At 34.6% G+C, this 22,369-nt stretch overlaps 1 protein-coding gene across 1 annotated transcript in view; it reads left to right on the top strand.

Annotated features, from left to right (window-relative positions):
* Nufip1 (nuclear FMR1 interacting protein 1) overlaps positions 1-22,088 on the top strand; it is a 43,386-nt gene extending 21,298 nt beyond the window's left edge. The window contains exons 7-10 of the mRNA XM_004844227.3: positions 7,867-8,060; positions 15,919-16,032; positions 19,974-20,224; positions 21,848-22,088. Of these exons, the coding sequence (XP_004844284.1) occupies positions 7,867-8,060; positions 15,919-16,032; positions 19,974-20,224; positions 21,848-21,964 (676 nt within the window). The 3' untranslated portion in view covers positions 21,965-22,088. The remainder of the gene's footprint in view (positions 1-7,866; positions 8,061-15,918; positions 16,033-19,973; positions 20,225-21,847) is intronic.
* Positions 22,089-22,369: the final 281 nt, after the last annotated feature.

The following is a 22,369-nucleotide window of genomic DNA, read 5'->3' as shown; positions in this document are numbered from 1 at the left end:
AAATTAAAATTTCTCTAATCATTGCCTCTTAGGAAAACTGATGCTATAATTAAGGACTGTCCTATAAAAAAAAAATTCAACTCTCAGTGGGTTCACTATTAAATTCTTCCAACATTTACAGAATAAATACTAGTCCTATAAAAACTCAGCAGTGGCCAGGCATGGTGGTGAATGCCTGTAAACCCACCACTTGGGAGGCAGAGGCAGGTGCATCACTGCAAGTTCAAGGCCACCCTGGGCTGCACAGTGAGTTCAAGACCAGCTTGAACTACATTGCAAGATGACCCTGTCTTAAAAAACAAAACAAAAGAAAACAAAACAACTTAGCAGCTCATTTTAAGAGTTCAGTATATGTAATCTTTTTTTTGTTGTTTTTTTTTTGGTCCAGGGACTGAACTTGGGTCCTTGCGCTTGCGCAGCAGGTGGCTAAACCAAAATCCCCGGCCCCAGTATATGTAATCTTGATACCAAAACCTCATGAGGACATTATAATAATGGAAAACTGATAAAATTCATCATGTATTCCTAAAAAACTCCTAGCAAATGAGGAATAGAAAATGATTTCTTTAATAAACGGTATCTATCAATACTGTAGACCCAAATCATTCTTTTTTTTTCTTTTTTTTGTTTTTTTGGTACCGGGGATTGAACTCAGGACCTTGTGCTTGCAAGGCAGGCGGCAGAACCACTGAGCTAAAATCCCAGGCCCCCAAATCATTTTTTTGTGTGTGTGTGGTACCGGGGATTGAACTCCAGACCTTGCGCTTGCGAGGCAGGTGGAGGAACCACTGAGCTAAATCCCTGGTCTCCAAATCATTCTTTTTTTCTTTTTTTCCCAAATCATTCTCAATGATGAAATATTGATGACTTTGCCTCTGACACTGGGAATTAGATATGGATGTACACTATTAATGCAATCATAAATTAAGCCAGATATGTGTAACATCAGTATTTTAAAAATCAATTATATTTTCATGAACTAGCAACATATAACTATAGAGTGAAATTAAAAATAAAATACCATTTACAATGTTATTCAAAAATACCAAATACCGAGGAATAAATCTAACAAAAGATTTGTAAGAGCTCTGCACTAAAAACTTTGAAACACTGCTCAGAAAAATTAAAGGCCTAAGTAAATGAAGAGATAATGTAATACTCATGGGCTAAAAACAGTATAATTAGGTTAATTCTCCCCAAGAGTGATCATAGTCAAAATCATAGCAAGTTTTTTAATTTTTGTTTTTAACAGAGTTTGGGGAGACTGATATCCTTAAAAATGATATGAAAATACAAAGGATTTAGAATAGCCAAGAAAGAGTAATGAAGATTGGTATTGGCCAAGGATAGATGAATAAATAGAACAGAATAAAGTCCACAAGCAAGCAAAACCATTGATAAATCACTTTATTTATGATAAAGGAAGCAATATAATTCACTGGAGAAAGGATAGTGTTTTTGGCCTTCAGTTCTTATTTTAAATGTTTTGTGTATATATTTGAAGTATGTATCTCTTATATAATATATAGTTCAGTCTTTAAAATACAAAATCCAGACTCAAAAATCTTTCTCTTTACCTAGTGCTCCTTTTATATTTAATGTAATTATTAATTTACTTGGATTTTCGTGTACCAATTTCCTATTTTTTAAAATTTGTTTTATTCTTTGTTCCTTTTTTTTTTTTTTGGAACCGGGAATCGAACTCAGGACCTTGTGCTTGTGAGGCAGGCGGCAAAGCCACTGAGCTATATCCCCAGCCCTTTTGTTCCTTTCTTGATTTTAGGTGATACATTTTTTAAAAAACTGTTTTCCTCTCCATTAACTTTTTACTTATAATTATTCCTTATTCTCTCCGTTTAACATACATCTGTATTTTTACTTATACCTTTTGTAACAACTTTAAAGTGTTAAGTAAATTTTTCCTTTCAAATGATTGTCAAGCAGTGATATAACAACTAGTCCCTCAAAGGAGGAATGGAGTGCAAATACCAGATATACTACTTTCTCAAAGAAGCCTTATTTTCTCACAGTTAAGTGTCATCCTTACTCAGTACTTACCAGTGAATACTTTAAAGATGACTTTTCAAAAGCCAGCTACAGTGCAGGGGATTTAGTTCAGTGCTTCTGCCGCCTGCTTCGCAAGCACAAGGATCCGAGTTCCATCCCCGGTACTAAAAAAAAAAAGCCCAGCTAGGGTCAAATGCTGTTGGAATAGGATGCAGGGAAGATGTGTGTGAGTGCATGGAGCCAGTGGGCCAAGAGGCAAAAACTACCTGATTTGCCTGTGGTGATGCTGTTGAGTTCTTAGCTTGACATCTATGGATGGATATTGGAGATTGGTTCGTGATAATTTTAGGTTTTTGGCTAAATTGGGAATAGAAATATATATATTTTTGGATTGAGATTTTATAAGGATTCTAAAGGACTATGAGCCTTTGGGTTACAGATACAAGTTGAGTATTTCAGTTTAGCAAATTATTTGGAAAAATACTATTTTAATACTATGTCTACATATGAAGGAGTAAACAGTGCCAGGGCTATTAATATTGTCTAAGGAACACAGCTAGTAAATGTTACAATAGAAATTTGGGCCCAGATTTTTAATTCTGTACTCCTAACCATGGCCTTCATTATTTTTTCTTCCCCATTAAGTTTATTGGTACATTTTAGGTATAAAATACAGTTACATTCATCATTGGGATCTTGTACCATTCATTACATGAGTATCTTGGTTCTTATTTTTTCCTCTTCCCCTGCCCTCCCTTCAACCTTTCCACCCTTCCCTGTTTGCAAAGACTTTGTTTCCATTTTATTCTTTTTCTCATGTTTTTTCCCTTCTTTCCCTTCCCCTACCCCTCCCACTTCCCCTGCTCCTTTAGCCCTTTTCTTCCTATTACACAATATCAATTATACGTTTTTAAAATTACAATATTAAGATCTAGGAGACATTACCACAGATTTTACAGAATTTAAAAGGATATAGAAAGCATATTATAAAAATCTTTTTTGAAATAAATTTGGCAACTTCTAAGAAGTACCTTGGAAGACAAATTAATGAAATTAACTCTGGAGGAAATATAAAATTTGAATTGCACCTATTAAAGAAAGTATATTCCTAGCTTGAAAACCTACCTATATGACAACAACAGGCTCATATACATTTGAACTGATAAATTGTATCAAACATTTAAAGCAGAAAAAAGGAACACTTCTCTCCTCATTTTAGGAAATCAACATTGTGCTAATACTAAAAATACTAATCTTCTATTGTCTGGATAAGGATAATAGAAGAAAAAAGTATGAACATAGATAGAAATTTGTTTAATAAAACAAACTATTAGAAGTCAGATCTGGCAGTATGTAGAAAGTGGTTTTATTATAGGGATGGCAGTGTTGGTTCAGCGTTGGAAGATCCACCCCCAGAAGTCATCATTTGAACAGAGGAAAGGAAAAAGCCATATGATCCTGTCACTAGTTGGAGAAAAAGTGTTGGACTAAATTCTACAGCTGTTCATGGTAAAAGCTATCAGGAGACTAGAAGTAGAACAGAACCTTCTCAACAGATCAAAGACATGTACTCCATACTTCCAGCAAAAACGCCTTATAAGAATGGAGAAGATACAATGCTTTCTCCTTAAGGTGGGGAACAAGGGCAGATATGCCTACTCTTTTATCTGTCCATTAAACTTTGAAACATAGGCCCAAACCAAAATAGTCTCGCAATAAAATGATACAATTAGGATAGGATTGGCAAGGTAGAAGTAAAATCTTTATATGTGGATGAAATGATCATCTACAGAGAAAATAGTAAGCAATCTCTAGGAGCCCCTAGAACTTGTATTGAATTTAGCAGGATTAGAAAACACAAGGTATATATAAAAATTCAGGTCTATGTATATTTGCTATAAATGAAGAATTGGATATTGAAATTTAAAGTTATGTAGGAGTACAAAGGACCTAGAAGAGTAAAAAGAAATAAAAAACAGTGTTGGAAGACCTTTATTACCTAATTTTAAGACTTCCTCTTAAGCTACAGTAATCAAGACAGTGTTGGTATAAGGAAAGACATATAGATCATTGGAATAAAACAGAATCTAGAAGTAGAACCACACATATATGGTCCACTGAGTTTTGAAAGATTATTTAACATTAACATTTTATAGAACATAAACTCAATTCAAGAGCAGAGGAAAAGATAGTGTTTTCAGCAAATGGCACTAGAACACCTGGTATCTGTATGTGAAAAATTAACCTCAACCCTTTGTTTCCATACATAAAAATAACTTGAAATGATCTATGAACCTAAATATGAAAGGCTAAAACTTTAAGAAGAAATTATAAGGGAAAATGTTTGTGAATTTAGGGTAGGCAAGAATTTCCTAGGATATAAAAAACATGATGTATAAAAGAAAAAAATTGATGAATGAGATTCCATCAAAATTTAGAACTTTAAATGACATTGTTAAGAAAATGAAAAGTAGTCCTTAGACCATATTTATAATGCATATAACCTATGACCAGAATATATAAAGAACTCTTACAGCTCATTAATAGACAATCCAGTTGAAAAGTAGACACAAGAAGATGATAAAGCCAGTACAGCACCAGGAAAGGTGTGCAACACTAGAATCAGAAAAATACAAATCAGTACAATAACAAGATTGAATTATACACTCATTAGGGAGATGAAGTTAAAAGTTTTAAAAGAACAAATGTCAGCTTAGATATGAACCAGTTAGAACTTTCTAATACTGCTAATGTGAATGTAAAATGATAAAACCATTTTGGAAAACAATATAGAAATTTCTTGTATTACTGTTAAGAACCAACAGTTCTGTTCTTAAGTTTTTACTTGAGAGGAATGAAAACACATGTTCACAATAGATTTGTACATACAAGTTGACTATCCCTTATCTGAAATTCTTGGGACCAGAGTGTTTCAGATTTTCTTTTGAAATCCACTTGATCTGCAAAAAGCTATTCCTGCTTTTTTGGGGGCGTTCCTGTCACATGGAGTATTCTTTTCCACCCTTTAACTTTCAGTCTATGAGTTTCTTTTTGAATTAAGTGTGTTTCTTGTATTATGCAGCATATTGTTGGATCTTGCCTCTTGACCCATTCTGCCAGTCTCTTTTGATTGGTGAATTGAGACCATTAACATTGATGGTTATAACTGATATGTATTGACTTATCATCATCATGGCTTTTTCTTTTTGTTTAATTTCTTGTCATGCCTGACTGATTCATTCTGCTGGGCTTCCTGAGGTTGTGATCCTCGTCTTTTCCTAAGATATTGTCTAAAATTTTTTGGAGTGCTGGTTTGGTATTCATGAAGTTCCTAAGGTGCTCTTTGTCATGAAAATATCTTATTTCTCCATCAATTTTGAAAGATAATTGTGCAGGTTACATCAATCTGGGTTGGAGGCTGTTTTCCTTTAGGGCTTGAAATACATCACTCCAAGCTCTTCTTGCCCTGAGGGTTTGCATTGAGAAGTCTGCTGTGATTCTGATGGGCTTTCCTTTGTATGTGATTTGTTTCTTTTCTCTAACTGCTTGTAGAATTTTGTTCTGCTGTTGTGTTTCTGGAATCTTAACTATTATATGTGTATTTGTAGATTTTTTTTTTTTTATTACAGCTACTTGGAGTCCTATATGCCTCACTTATCTTTATGTCAAGTTCTTTTCCCCTGGTTGGGAAGTTATCTGCCATCAGTTCTGTGAACAGTTGTTTTATGTCATCTGAACTCTCTCCTGTTTCTTCACTGACTCAGGTCAGTCTTATGTTATTCTTCTTTCCATCATCTAGCAGCTGCTGGATTGATTTCTCGTGGTCTCTTACAATTTTAAAGAAATTTTTCTTTTCCTGGTCACTAATTGCAATCTTATCTTCTGTATCTGAAATTCTGTCCTCACTTTGGTTCATTCTGCTGCATAGACTTTCAGTGGAGTTTTTAATCTCCTGGAAATCTGTTTGTATCTGTTTTATGGATTCCATTTGTTTCCTGTGTTGGGATTCCATCATGTTCTTCAGCTCCTCCACTTTTTTATCTGTAGATTTATTAATCATGTCTTCCACTAAGGGACAATCTCTGCTGTTATGTGAGAAATTATTTCTGATTTCATTTTTTCCAGATCCTCTTTTGTTGCCAGTTCAGGGAGTCCAGGTGGTTGGGTATCACAGTGTTCCATCTTGTTTCCCTTTGGAGTTGTTTTAAGTGATCTTGAAGTCTGGTTTTGAAACTTGTTTATATGTCTTCTCATTTCAACAGGGGACGGGGGTGGTGGTGTGCTGCTGTCCCCCGCACGGCTCACCTCCTCTGCTGGCGGGGACGGTATGGTGGCCCGGAAGCTTTCTCCTGTGCACTGGGAGCGGCTCACTTCCTCTGTGCTGGGGTGGGTGGGTGGTACATCAGCCCAGAAACCTCCTGTGAGCTGGGAGCAGCTCACCTCCTCTGTGCTTGGCCTTCATTATTAATGGAAAATTGCTAGCCAGGGATTTAGCTCAGTAGTTTCACCACCTGCCTCGAAAGCGCAAGGTTCTAAGTTTGATCCCTGGTACCCAAATAAAAATAAAAATAAATAAATGGAAAATCAGAAAAGGATGGATATCTTTGAGAAAACTCAGTTACTGTAAAAACCCTTTGTATTATTGTTTACTGAGAATATATTAATGAACCTTTATTAAATGATCTTTTCCCCCTACTCAAGTTTAAATTGGAAGATGTTCACATAACTACTTGTTTTCTTTCTAAAAGAAGTAGTTATAGTTGTTTGAGAGGGCACTTAATTTGAGCTACTGTAGAATCGTGCTAGGACTGTGATCTTTCTATAAGAGTAGTACCTATTTACTTTTTTTCAAAGGGTTGTCATGAACATCAGACGAGGTAGCATGTTTTTAAATGCTTTAGAAACTTTAAGGCTTCTTAAAAATGAGTAGGCATTACCACAGCAGTATATGTGCACCTGTGTTTACAGTGGCACAGTTTGTAATAGCTAAAACTTGGAAACAGCCCAGTTGCCCATCAACTGGAGACTGGGTAAAGATGTGTTGTTTTTTTTTTTTTTATAAAATGGAGTTCAACTCAGCCATAAAGAATGAGAAACTAGAGCCATTTATAGCTAAATGGATGCATATTGAGGCCATCCTCTTAAGTGAAATAAATAGGACATACATGTGTAAATACCGATTAGTTTCTCTGGTGTGAGAAACTGAAAGTATAAATAAGGATCAAAATGTATAATAGATAATGTGAAATAGGAAGAAAAGGTCCAAAGGGAAGTGGAAAGGAAAGAAGGAAAAGGAATAAATATGAGAAAAGGAAAAAATGGAAACAAATAGGGAGGGGTGGAGGGGTTAAAAGGGGGCAGGGAAATAGGGAAAAAATAAGAACCAAGATATATTATGTAAAGGTACAAATTCCCAATGATGAATGTCATCATATTGTATACCTAAAATGTACCAATAAACTTAATGAGTAAAAAAAATGGTTAGACAAGAATGAGTTTACCTTTTAACCTCTAACAAACATTTTTATGCATAACAGGAATGAAAGAACACTTGTCAGTTAAGCTGATCTGTGATGATTGCAGAAAATGGCTCAATTTCAGACGAAAAATACAGGTGGAAATGTGTAGTTGAGATGAATAAAATGTGGCATTTATGGGGTGTTGTTCTTTTAAATTTCTAGTATAGGCTTTTCTCTCTTTTGGAACCACTGGGTTTCATTTATTTTGGTCTCTTTAATGTATTAGTGTACAAGTAATCAATTTAACATCTTGTTTTCTTTCGCACTCAGTAGTTTTTTTCAAATTTTTCTTGAAAGATCAGTGTCTTTCATACTAAGAATTGCATTTGTCTCACTGCAGCAAGATGAAGGGAATGTCCAGGCATTCACAGATGACAAAGATGAGAAGTCCTGGGAAACATCACAAGTGGAAAAATGATGGTGCTAAACAGAGACCAGTCAATGGATCAGGCAATCATTTCTGTGGTTCCAAGACTGAAAGTCCACCTGAGGCAAATGCAGATCCTCTTGGTGTTTTGATAAACAGTGATTCTGGTAAGCTGAGGAGGAAAATAATGTGTTTATAAGTGTGTACATGGCAATGCTGAAGTTGATTATGCCTAGTTTTGTTTGTGAAAATTTTAATGGCGAATACATAAAAATATAGAGAAATATACAGATATGCTTTCTTTCTTGTTTTTTTTTTTTGGTACTGGGGCTCGAACTCGGGACCTTACACTTGCAAGGCAGGCGATGGAACCACTGAGCTAAATCCCCAGCCCATCATTTTTGTTTTTAAGAGGAGTGATATTATCAAAACCCTTGTTTTGCAACATCTTTTCCTATGGGTGACTGCATAGGCCAGGCAGGCCATGAGATAAAGGTTATATTTTTCAGTAAGTCCCAAAGTATAGTGTAATCTTGGCAGTTTTCTAAAGATTTTTTTGAATTGCTGGAAATACACATTTGTTGATTTCCCCCAAATCTGTAAAGCAGTAATTCTATGGAAGCCAGTATTGTTTATGCTACTGAGCACAAGCATGATCTTTTTGGGCAAATAGTATTCATTGCATTTGCATAACAGTATTCTTCCTCAAAGGATAGAATATATTTATTTATGTTTATACTTCATCATGAAATTCCCTTTAGAATTTATAGGACAAGTTGACTCTTGTTTATAAGTCAAAAAACGAAAGCATCAGAATACTGCTATCATATACAGGTGTCATTCAGCCTCTGAGACTCCATTTCCTCTTCTAAAACAGAAAATGTATATGTAAATATTTCCAATACCATTCTGAGGCTTTTATGTAAGTATATGTGCTTCATATGGCTAGGAATACCCAAAGATTTTTAGTGAGAGGATTTCAATCTCTATTCAATAAGATGACAGTTACTTCCATGATAATCACATGGCAAGTTATTGAACAGATGGCAAGAAATGGGGAGTATAACTAATTCATTGACTAAATTAGGATAGAAGAGAATCTTGGCATAAGGGAATGTAGGGTTAAGTATAAGAATAAAATTTAACAGGATAGTAATACTAAATCATCTTAACACCAGCTAACCCTTACTGAGTAAGGTACTACTATGTTCCATATGCTTTATATGTGTTAATTGATTTCATTCTAACAGCCTTTTACATAGGTACTATTATAACTTCTGTTTTAGTGATGACCATAGAGATTAAGACATTCCTTAGTCATATTGCTAATTAGTGACAGAAGAAGAATTTGAACTTAGTACTATACATGTCCGCAAATGTGAAGTCTGAATTTGTCTAAAAATTAGTATGAATTTAGGATAATTGAAGTGGGAGAGAGTTTAGAAAAGGAACCTTTTCAGAGAGTAAGGAAAGGTGAATGATTTTTTGAGACAGTATTACACATACTCTTGGGGACTGACTTTTTTGCTTCAAAAAATTTTAGGGCGCATGTACTTCTTCAGATTACAATTTATGACCTTAGTGACAAAATATCATCTCTACCCCAAATACAACCTTTCATGTTGTTAAAAATTCATGCTTAAAATACAAATGTGAAGACTTCATTACAGTTGATAAGGTACAAACTTAAAAATGATATCCTTTACTTTGTGTGATTTTTTTTTTTCCTAAATGAACATTTGAAGGACTCTAATATTGAGTAGTTTTTGTTGCTTTTGTTTTGGTAACTTTTGATATTTTATCAATTCTGGGTTTTGTTCAATGTTTTGTTTTTTGTTTGAGGGAATTGAACCCAGGACCTCACACATGCTAGGCAAGTTCTATACCACTGAGCTACATCCCCAGCCTGTTTTTTTTTTGTTTAAAAGTATTTCATTATACGCCAATCTAGTAAAACAAGAACTAAAAGATAATAACTCACTTCTATTTAGACTTGTATCTAATTCCTTAAAAGACACTTTAGACATGAGAAACAATGGCAGATCCCTCTTATCCTCATTAGTAGAAAGTATTAGAAAGTATTCAGTTTGATTCCCAGGAACAATTGAAATGAGAGATTTCATTTTTCTTTTTCTTTTTTTTTTGTACTGGAAATCGAACGCAGGGCCTCATGTTTGCTAGGGAAGCACTGAACTACTGAGCTATATCCCCAGCTCTGAATGAGAGATTTCAAGTAATTGTGTTTTGGTTTAAATGTTGTAACCCTTACCTACAGTGAGGGCCATAGATAGGCACATGCTTGCTTTCTACCTCAGAGATGAGAACATTAGGCCTGAATATAAAACTCCAGCAAGGTGGGGGTGAGGGGCAACAAACAAATAAACAGGGGCTGATCACTAGAAACACCAGAACAGGATCAGAAGGTTGAGTCTTTCAGCACCACCAGACTTCCAGGAAAGGGAGAGGTGCTAGAGCTCAAGATGATTGCTGGTGCCCAGGAATTAATCACCATGCCTGTGTAGTAAAGCTTCCATAAAAATCAAAAGGACAGAGTTCAGAGATCTTGCAGATGGTAGAACATGTGAAGGTTCCTGAAGGATGGTAATCCCAAAGAGGATGTGGATGTTCCATGCCCTTTTCCTATACCTCACCCTATACATCCCTGCAACTGTATTTTTTTAAATAATCAATGTGTTTTAAAAAAATAAAAAGAACATGTTGTTAATATAATGCTAAAAAATGAACAAGAGAATCATGATGTAATAAGTTTTTGGTCATTGCATTAGATTTTTTGTTTTGTTTTGATCATTAGCAACATTATTGTGTGTGTGTGTGTGTGTGTGTGTGTGTGTGTGTGTGTGTGTGTGTGAGAGAGAGAGAGAGAGAGAGAGAGAGATATTTACCCTAAAAAAATGCCGCTAATATTTTAACAGTAAGAGAAATTATTTCAGTTGGTGTTTTATAATTCTAAAGTTTTATTTAATCATTTTGATTGCTACTATATACTGATATTTTTAGTTCAAAGGATGTTTTAGCTGCTTTTTAAAAAAGTGAGTGATTTTTTTTTGAATATTATTTTGTCAGCCAGTATAATACCTTCATCATAGTCTTTCCAAGATAGGCTCTAACAGTGCCTGCGTGGGGAAAAAACCTGAAAAGCACAAAATTTGAAAAATGAAAAAACCTACTTTCTTAATTTATGAAAATGACCACTGATCACATCTATTTAGAACTGCTGGGTAGATATCAGGGACTTTGAAATAAAATAGTTTGTTTTTTTGTTTTGTTTTTTGGTCATTATAGATGTTTGGATAGTACTAGAAAGACAATACTCCTTTTCAAAGAGCTGGGTCCCTTAAATATATAGTGGTGTTGGGAGGGGCAGTTGTCCATATTTATGAACTCTTAACTCTTATCCCTTGGGGAAGCAGTCAAGGTAGTGAGCTTTGTGACTTTCCCAATACCAAGTGTACCTACACTGAGATCATGGATTCCCAACACCATTCACCAGTCAAACCAAGGCCTCTTAGAGAAATGGCTGATTATGGGGTTGGAGGTAAGAAAATACAGGGGAAGCCTAGAGGACTTCATAGTATCAGAAAGTTCTCAAAGTACTCAACAATGTTGGCATGTCAGAAGAGTTTCCTAAAGAATTCTCAATGACCAAATTTGGATCAATTTGAGCCACAAAGTAAATAATAAATTATAATTGCCACCCCCAAAATTAAATATTCATGTCTGCTGGTTTAAATAAGTGCTTGAATAAACAAATATGAGTAAAAAAGAATGAATCTTTCTTACAGAATTCAAGTGAATACATGTAGAAGTAATGAGAAAAATAGAAATTCACCATTAGAATGTCCTAGTTGTAATTGTTTTAGGCAAGATCTCCTGACAAATAGCAAAATTAGAGGTAAAACTTTAAGTCAAACAGAGTATTTTGCATAGCTTCAATATATCTTTCCTAAAACATTTTTTTTTTTTTGGTACCAGGGATCAAACTCGGGCCCTTGTGCTTGCGCAGCAGGCGGCGAAACCACTGAGCTAAATCCCCGGCCCCCTAAAACATTTTTTAATGACTAATATGATTTTAACATTTGTCAGAGTTTTTTGATACTTATTTGAGTTAGAGATTAATTCTCCCAGGGAGTCATGACAACTAAATGTGAAGTGGTATGACAGATCAGATTTTGGAACAGAAGAAGTAACATCAGTGGAAAAACCGGTGTAATTATAATAGTCTATAGTTCAGATGTAGTATAGCAATAATTTTATTTTGCCTGCTATGGTAAATGTACTTGGCTTATGCAGGATGATGGCATTAGGGACACTGTGTAAAGGGTATATGGAAACATTCTGGCTATTTTTGTAATACTTGTATAAATCCAAAGTTGTTCCAAAATATAAAGTTAAAAACAAAGGGAAGGAAGAAAAAAAGACTATGTAGACCAATTAAGGTCTTGGCTTATGCTTCTTGAATTACATTATGAGGAATACTTTTCTCCAGGGTTCATTTCCCTTTGTTTCTCTGTTTTATTTTCTGATTACAAAAGAGAATGTATAGGAAAAAAACTGAAAAGCACACAATTTTTTTAAAAACCTACTTTCTTAATGTATGAAATTGACCACTGAAGGCTGGGGATTTAGTTCAGTGGTTCTGCTGCCTGCCTCGCAAGCGCAAGGACCCAAGTTCTATCCTCAGTACCAAAAGAAAAAAAAAGAAGAAAAGAAAATGACTGCTGATCACATCTTTTTATGTGTACTTCCAATGTTTTTCCTATACACATGCATGATTTTTTTTTTAAATAAAGAGATCATGTTATATAAGAAAGAAAATGGTGTACTTTCGCACCATGAAGATCTAGGTTTCTTTGTGCTAGTTAACTTTTTTTGGATGTGGCTTATTTATACAACAATTTGTTCTTCAAATATTTTTGAGCACTTGTGTGCTGTTCTAGTTTGTAAGGGTACAACATTGAACAGAGCCAAACCCCTTCTGTCATGTAGCTGATGTTCTGGTTATGGGAGATACAGTAAACAAATTCATAGTATGTTGAGGTGAGGCCAGTATTGTGAGGCTGAGTGAAAGGATAGAATAGTGTTTGGAGAAGGAGTTGTGTTATTTTTTGTAAAATTATCAGTGAAGGTGTCTGTAAGGGTGACTTGAAGAAAACATCTATCTGAGTGAAGTGATAGCTGAGGGGATAGCAGCCTCAGCAGAGAGAGCTGCAAGTGTAAGCAACCTTGGAAGAGGTGTCTTGCACGGTCAGGAAACAGCATGGCTGGAGTGATGTAAGCAACTACAAGGTTGTGGGGTTTGTTACTAGTGGAGGTCAACTTGGGCCAGCTGTGTAGGCCATGGTAGGTCTTAAGATTTTACTCAGTTTGAACAGAGAAGTAATGATCTGATTTATGTTTGAGGGAGGCAGATCATAAATGAGAGAACAGGATCCTTAACAGGGTGTCTTTTAGGAGGCTGTTAAAATTGTCAGAAACATTACCTTAGAATTATAGTGGAAACGGTGAGTATGATTTTGAATATATTTTCAAAATAGAGTGGACAGCAGTTACTGATTTGTTCGATATGGTATGACAGAGAAAGAAAAGAGTCATGGATGCTTGCTAGGATTTTGGCCTAATCCATAAGATAAAAGAATTGGCATTTATCGAGATGGAGAATACTGGAGGGTATGTCCCAAGTGGAAATCAAATATTTTGTTATTGACATGTTTGAGGTAACTGACTTGTAGGCAGAGATGTTGAATGAGCAACTAGGATTTTTCTGGACCTAAGGAGAAAATTGAAAGTTGATGGTATAAATTTGATTTGCCAGCATATAAATAGTATTTTAAGACTTTAGATAATATGAAATCATCTAGGGAAGAAGAGGCACAAAGAGAAAAAGATCTCTTAGAATTGCGGGCCAGGGATTTAGCTCAGTGGCACCACCGCACCTGCCTCGCCAGTGCAAGGTCCTGAGTTTAATCCCTGGTACCATAAAAAAGAATTGGGTCTGAGGCCATTTTGTAATTTTGGAAGTTGGTCAGTGAGGAGAGTTTAGTAGGGAGGTGGGGAAAAGAAAGCCAAGAGAAGATGTTTTAAAACATATTGCATAATTATGTACCATCAGATGCTTTTGCTGAGTTAATAAGAAAACCAAGAAATGACTTTTAGGTTTGCCAACAGAGGACCCAGGTGAACTTGGAAGAAAAAGTTTTATTGGTGTGTTGGGCCTGAAAAACAGATTGGAGTAGATTCTGGAGTGAGTCAAGAAAATTTCAGGTCCAGATGATTGCTTTGGTAAATTTTATCATATAGCTGTTTGGAATTTTGCTATGAAAGAGAAAAAAGAAATGGTGCTATTGCTGGAAAAAGACATTATTAACATTACTATTGGCTATAAGTATATTTTGATAAAGTGGCTTCATTTAAAAAAGACTTTTTATAATCTGCAGAAGGCGTTCTAGCTCAGTAGTTAAGAATTGGGAAGCCTGGTATGGTGGGTGGCACATACTTGTAATCCCAGCTACACAGGAGGCCAAGGCAGGAGGATAACAAATTTGCAGCCAACCTGGGCAATTTAATGAGAACTTGTCTCAAAATTAAAAGTCATGGGATATATAGCTCAGTGTTAGAGCACTTGCCTAGCACATATGAGGCTCTAGGTTCAATTCCCAGTACACACACACACACACACACACACACACACACACACACACACAATGAATTGGGATTTGGAGTCAGATAGCCAAGATTTCAATTTGACCCAGCTGTTATATAGTAATGTTACCAGAAGGAAATTTACTGAAATTCTCTGTTTTGTTTCATTATCTGTAATTAATAGTGAAAGCCACAGGATGATTCATAAGGATTAAATTAGATCATTGTACTTTTTGTTACATTTCTTTAGGCCTTACAGGGAAACACTACTGTTTGGTCTTTGATCATTCAGTGATTGAACAGTCTCCATGCTAACACAGTGCTTAATCCACTCATAATTTACATACATGAATTGCATATTCTTCTTGCTTGTATTTATCCAGGAGAAAAGGTAATAATGTGGTTTAAAGTTGGCAATGAACAGTTTTTGTGGTCCTAGGTAGGTGAGAGAAGAGAGGATATGTCTTCATCTAACAATAGCTGCTAGGTCAAGTCATGAAAGGATATTCCTGTTTCCTTGTAGTATGTTTTGGTTTCCTCTCGATTGTCTAGGTGAACTTATAAATGCTCAGTTTTGAAACATTTCATATTAGTTGTGGGTTGAATTGTTTCAGTAAATGGACAGCTTACTTATATTGTCTTTAATCAGGCTTTGTTTTTATGGGTTATGGAGAAGAGAGTTAATGGGTTTTGAGAGCTGCCAAAAATAAATGTAATAGGTGGTGTCCTGGGGCTACAGCTAGGCTTGCTGGTCTCTAATCAAACACTACCTTGGCAGGCTCTTCAGTACTTGCTAAATTCCTATGGTTGGCTTGTTGACTTAAGTTCTTAGAAGTTCTAAATAATAAAAATTTTGGGGTGCGTTCATTTCCATAAAATTCATTGACTAAACCTATAAAATAGTTTAAGTATTATTTTAGTCCTGAAAACTAATCTTACAACCCACAAAAGGGGTGGGCATTTTTTATTTTATTTATTCCTAAGTCTAATTTTCAAGAGTTAATGATCCTAATCCAGTAAAGTTAAATAAAATTTCAGCTTCCCCACTACCTGTAAATTAATAGCAAAGACTGTAATTAACTTAATTTAGGAAGGCGCACATTCCGTAGCCTGTGAAGCATGGTAAGTTAACTGAGCTGTGTAGTTTCCATTTGTCCCTCTCTTTCCTCTGGAGTAAATAGATTCTTTTCTCAAGACTTAAACCAGGGAGAAATTTTTCATGCCTCTTGAAATTAGTTCTTGGAGAAGACTAAGGAAATCATCAGAAATACTAACATGGTAGAGTGGAGGATGGTCACCTTTTTTAATTATGGTGGTGAATGTTTTGAGGTACACTGTTTGAGTCTGTTCTTTCTTCTATTTTAGAGTCTGATGAGGAGAAACCACAACAAATAGTCATACCTAAGGAAGTGACACCAGCCTTGTGTTCACTAATGAGCAGCTATGGCAGTCTTTCAGGAACAGAGAGTGAGCCAGAAGGTGAGTCGTAGCTTCTATTGGTACACTGAGGTGTGTTTTATTTTGTTGCTTTAACCTTTAGTGTATACTGTATGCTAATATCATCCAAGATATGTATTTTTTATTTGAGCTTCAAATTCCTTTTTCATTTGATTCAGAGGTAAAGTTAACATGGTATCAAGGAAAGCTCAAGTAATAGAGAAGCACATATGCTACTCTAGGAGGAAAAGGCAAAGATAATAATATCCACTAATGGGATAAAGAAATTCTAAAAGAAATAGCAAAAACAATTAATTTATTCTCTGCTCTTAGGAACCTTTATTATAACATTTATTTATTATAACACTGTTAGTGAGTGAAGGGAGATCCTTTATACAAAGAGAATGATGTATTTTTTTTAATCGATATAAAATTGCTCTATATAGAGCACATTTACATAAATTATCTAATTTGGAAGATAAGCAACTAAACTTGTGGTTGCATTAAGCTGTATATTTTAAAGATTGGAAGAAAGGAATCCTTTCAGAAATCTTCAGAAGTCAGAAATGTTTAGGATGTATGTCTTACCTTTAAAGATGATGCCACAGATGATAACACATAGGACCTGATTGTGAAGTTTAGGGCCACCTATAAGAGCTATTCAATAGGCTAATGATCTGATGCAGTATGGCGAATTTTAATCTAAGGCTTATATCAGTAATCTAGTATATGTTTAGTGAATAAGCCTGTTTGGATCTGCATTGTCATTTAGGTTTTACCAGCCATTAGATAATTCATGTATATGTATATGTGTATCAGGGGAAAGGTAATCAGAGTAGTAGCCATACTAATGATAAGACGTATCTAGAAGTGTTTATATGGAATGAAGAGAAGATTTGAATGTAATTAGATGAAAGCAGTAATTTAATGTTGACTAGGCTAGAGACAATATTTGTGTAGTTGTTAACTAAGGAATAGTTGGGCTTTAATATGTAACATGAAGTTTATATCTATGAATTTTTCTTTAATGGGCTTATTCTGGTAGCTTGTTAAAAGCTACTTGAATTTTTTTTTTTTTTGGTACTGGGGATCGAACTTGGGACCTTGCATTTACGAGGCAGGCGGCAGAACCACTGAACTAACTCCCTGGCCTAAAAGCTACTTGAATTTTGAAACTTAAACTACTTTGGCTTTCTCAGAGTATTCCTTAACAGATGGTTGGCTCGGGTTTTTGTTTTTTTTAATTTTAAGAAAAACAGTATTTCTTACTCTTGTTTCTCATGTACTGATAGGAAGGAGTTACTCTTTAAACACATATTACATTTCTTATCAGTTATATTTGTAACAAGTGATAAGAAATAAAACTGTAATCAGATTACTGGATCCCATAAAAACAAAGAGAACTAATACTTTCTTCTCTCTCTTAAAATGAGACATTTGTTCTTCTTGTGTTCTGTTCTTCATTTTGAGACCACCACCATATTTTATTTTATTTTTTTGGTACCAGGGATTGAACTCAGATCCTTGTGCTTGTGCAGCAGGCGGCAAAACCACTGAGCTAAATCCCCGGCCCCACCACCACCATATTTTATATTGGAAGAAGGAAAGGAGACCAGAATGGATCTTTTGAGATCATGCCTTTGTTTAATAGAATCTTAAGCTTAGACAGGATAAGTTTGCCATGCTAATATGTGGCAGAGCTGATTAAAATCTAGGTTAGGGGATTAAGGTTTTGTCTAAAGAAGCTAACTATATTGTTTTTCCTTATATCCCTTTTGAGGGTGGAATTTACTGATTCCTGAATAGTGAAATTTCCTGTTTTCTTTTGTAAATAACAGGATATCATCTAATAAAATATATATTTGATTTTGTATGAATTCATTTTGACTGTTTAAAATTCCCTGCTATAAGAAAGCCCTTGCTTCATAGTCCTAGATCTTAAAAATTATTTTAAGACTGAACAGTCTTAAAATTATTGCTTAAGACTTAATAATTACTTATTAATTATTAATTACTTAGTAATTACTTTTAAACTTTAATAATGTCTAATAATTCCTAAGCATTATTATATATAGTTTGAGTTCAGCTTTATTAAGCCATCTAGTCACTAGCAAATCAGTGGCCTTTAAGTATTAACTAGACCTCTAGGATGGGATAAATAAGGAAAGAGTCTCTCGTGACTAAAGCAAAGGAAAAAGTTACATATTCATATCTAGAGCTGTCAGAATCTTTAATACATGAATAAGAACAAAAATTCTAATGGGAAGTATTTCCAGATGGCTTGGTCTGCTATCTATACTGGGTCTTGCAGCTCCCTAAAACTGTTTCTTCAAACTGGTTCAGCTATGATAAGGAGACCTCCAAACTGAAAACTGATTCAAAGGCCACAAACTGAAGAATAGTTTGAAAGAACTGAATGGCAATGTTTAAATTTTATTTGAACTGATGATACTTACCTGGGAAATACAAACCTCAAAAAAGAAAAGAATATAAATGATCTCAATTCCTCTTTCTGTAGCAGAAAATTGACATTATATGCTGTGATTCATTTGACTTTTATGTTCCTGGGTTGAGTGATCAATTCTTGAAGAGGTACCAATTGCAAGCCCCAGGCTGTTTTACCTGTGCTTCTGGCAAGTGGCTGTAAGTCAGGGTTCCAACTACCTCCCTCCCCTTATTTGATTGATTTGCTAAAGCAGCTCATAGAACTCAAGGAAGCAATCACTTACATTTATTATAAAGGATATTACAAGTAACCAGTGAATATTACCAGTGAACACTAGGTGAACAGATTGATAGTGCAAAGTATAGGGAAAGGGGTACAGAGCTTCCATACCCTATCTGGTCTCTCCACCCTCCGTGAGTTTAGCTTTTTGAACTGTCCTTTGGCTTTCTATGGTGGCTTCATTACATAGGCATGATTGATTAGCCATTGATGATCAATTTAACCCTTCAGCCCCACTCTCCTCCCTGAAGACGGGGGAGGGGGCTGAAAGTTTCGACCCTATAGTCCTGCCTTAATCTTGTCAGTGACCAACCTCCCTTCCCCCTTCCTGAAGCCACCTGGGGGCTGCCAGCCATCAATATGTGTGGTATCTTCTTCTGTCCTTTTAATTTGTGACAGGCAGTCTTTACTTGATAACTGGGATTTAATCTCAGTTCAGACCATGTAAGGCAAGGACTGTTTGTGTTTTAGTTCAGTTTCTTATAATCAGATCTTGCTCTTTTTTCTCCCAGTGTCACTATCTCTGCCTTTTAAGTGAGGTGTTTAGACCATTTACATATAATGTATTTATTGATATGGTTGATTTTTATTTGTCTCATCTATTTTTGTTACATTTTGCCTTTGAGATTAATCTATATTTGTAAGGCAGTACAAATAATTTGTAAGCTGTCCCTTTTTGTTTAGGTCTAGTTTGGTCTAGGGTGTGTACTTTCAAGTTATATTATTTACCTCATATATAATTTTAGAATTTTTTAGCAGTATACTTAATATTTTCCTCCTGTCTTTTGTGCTATTATCTACATTTTATTTCTTTTTTTTTACATTTTATTTCTAATTACTACAGATGCTGTAAGCCCCACCTCACTGTTAATATTTTTTTTGCTTTAAATAGTCAATTATCTTTAAATTCTTTTCAAACAATAGAAAAATATGTTTTATGTTTGTCCACGTATGTACTGTTTCTCTCATCCATTATTCCTTTGTGTAGATCCAAGTCCCATGTGGTATTATTTCCTTCCCTGGGATCACTTTCTGTAGCTCTTTGTGGTAGTCTCAATTCATGATAGTTATAGCTCCCAACTTGAAAAATATTGGAATGCATAATCTTCTAATTTGGAAAATATTTGAATTGTAAAATCATTTGTAGTTCTAAGTTATTAAGTAGCCAGTGTTATGGCTGTGAGGATTATTATGGCTCTATCTGTTATTTCTCAAAGTTTTGCTTTTTGTGTTTTTGTTTGTTTTTCATTACCCTTAGAAACTCCCATCAAGACTGAAGCAGATGTTCTGGCGGAAAACCAGGTGGTTCTGGCAGAAAACCAGATAAATAGCACTACTCCTAAGAGTCTAAGACAAGATGTTAAAGCAACTGTTAGAAATTTCTCAAGAGCCAAGTGTGAAAACCAACAAAAAGGTTTTAAAAGGACAAATTCTAAGAGGAAAAAAGATTGTCACAACTATCAAACATTATTTGAACCAAGAACACACCATCCATATCTCCTGGAAATGGTAAATGATTTTTCTTTCTGCTCTCTTGTTTGTATTATGTGATAAAGGTGGTGCCACTGGGGTTTTATTATATGTGTTCTTGGTTACCAGAAACACATGACCCTTGAAGACCTGTCTGTATATCTTAATTCTAAAGTTTCATTTAGCTTACAGCTGGTGTTCAGTAAATGTGGAATAATTATACTTTTCAAAACTTCTAAAATTGAAAAAAAGGTTTCTACAAAAATATAAATGTCTGTTGAAAACCAGAAATGATGGAGAGAAAACATCTAGGGTTTACTTTTTTCTTTTTTTTCATCTAGGGTTTTCTAACAGTTCTTATTTCCTGTGTTTGGGGACTGTCTTTACTTTTTCTGTACCTTTACTATTTTATTTTATTTTATTTTTATTTTTATTTTTATTTTTATTTTTATTTATTGGTACTGGGGATCAAATTCAGGACCTTGCACTTGCGAAGCAGGTGCAGTGCTACTGAGCTAAATCCCCGGCCCTTCTATACCTTTATGTGTATTTATTTTGTGCATTGTTGGCTTTCTTAGCAGTGTTGTATGCTCGAAATCTGATATCTTCAAAGTAGAGAAAACAAGGTATCCTTTCTAAGAAATGGAAATAAAGCTATTCAAAGATTATTTTCATGTCTAAGAGTAATATAAAATTCCACATTTTTAATGGAGTTATAAAAACTTGAGTTCTAGGAAAAGTTTGTTTTTTACTTAGCATGTAGGTAAGTGTTTATGCTGTAGCTAAATTATTCTGTAGCTAGAGTATAAGATACTACATGTAGATAGAGTTGCTGCTTATTAAGGTGGATCTGAAATATACTCATTTTGTAAATATCACTGCTATATACAGAAAATTGCATTTTAAAAATGTTTATCTTATTCATGATAAATTATCTTTCCATTGAAATTGATGTTTCTCGGTTATATTAATCATATCAGAAAATAAATAAAAATAAATTCCTTCTTGGCAAATCAATATTATTCCTTAGTTATGTACTTACCCTAAATACTAGAGGTTTTAGCCTTCTTTCAATGAAATAAGCACAGAAGTGCCAACTTATGAAAGTCAAGGAATGTTGAGATTTAAAAAAAAAATCTTTCAGTGTTTCTATGTTTAATATACTTATACCACTTTCTACATCATGTATGGATTTGGGATTTTATTATTATTAATTAAATTATCTTTTTAATTATCTTTTGAGAGGCAAAGTCTTGTGTTGCTCACGTTTTCTCTGAATTTCTGGGCTCAAGCAACCCTCCTGCCTCAGCCTCCTGAGTAGTTGAAACTTCAGGTGTGAGCCACTGCACCTGGCTATGGGATCCTCTTTGACATTATTTTTAGATTAAACAATTGAAGACTTTTAAATGTTTTCTTGTCCTTTGCTAGATACTCCTAAGAGGACCCTAAAACTGAATTTTTGTGCTGTATTAAAAGCTAGATAGTGTAAGTTAAAAGGAAAGAGAAATGTTCTTAAATTGCTTTTTAGCAAAATAAGTATAATACTCATCTCTTACTGTTCTTTGTTCTTTATATGAGAAGATGCACTTAATATTTTAGATTGTGTTTCCTGGATGTGTGTTTTTTTTAACGAGCTAATCATTTTTAAAAATTGTTTTTTAGCTTTTAGCTCCGGACATTCGACATGAAAGAAATGTGATTTTGCAGTGTGTTCGGTACATCATCAAAAAAGACTTTTTTGGACTTGATATAAATTCTGCGAAAACTAAAGATGTATAGTTCCCATCAGTTTCAGCACATAGTTGATACATTATAAGACAGTACTATCTTCAAGTTAGTAGAGGAAAACCAAAAACCTTTTTTTCCTCAAAAAACTGGATTAATAATTAAACTTTAAGCCTCCATATTATGTTGGATTTTCAAATCTTTTCTTTGATTCTATGCAAATAAATACATGGCTAATTTTTTTTTTTAAAAAAAAGACTATGTCTGTATCACTGGGATTGTGTATAGTATTTGCTGGGAGAATTTTTCTTTTTATTTGTATTCATTTTATACATTGCTCTCAGGTAAGGAAGATTGTTGTTGTACCAGTTAAGAATTGGAAATACTGGTTTAGTAACAAGGAAGACAGTTTTTTAACTGCTTAATTCGACTAAGCAAAATTGGGCAGAGAAATACAGT

The sequence above is a fragment of the Heterocephalus glaber genome, unplaced genomic scaffold (genome assembly GCF_053883595.1).
Source record: "Heterocephalus glaber isolate CG9 unplaced genomic scaffold, H.glaber_assembly_v1.0 deba00001666, whole genome shotgun sequence".
NCBI classification, from domain to species: domain Eukaryota; kingdom Metazoa; phylum Chordata; class Mammalia; order Rodentia; family Bathyergidae; genus Heterocephalus; species Heterocephalus glaber.
The sequence above is the reverse complement of the archived record's forward strand: the minus strand, read 5'-3'. Positions and strand labels throughout refer to the sequence as shown.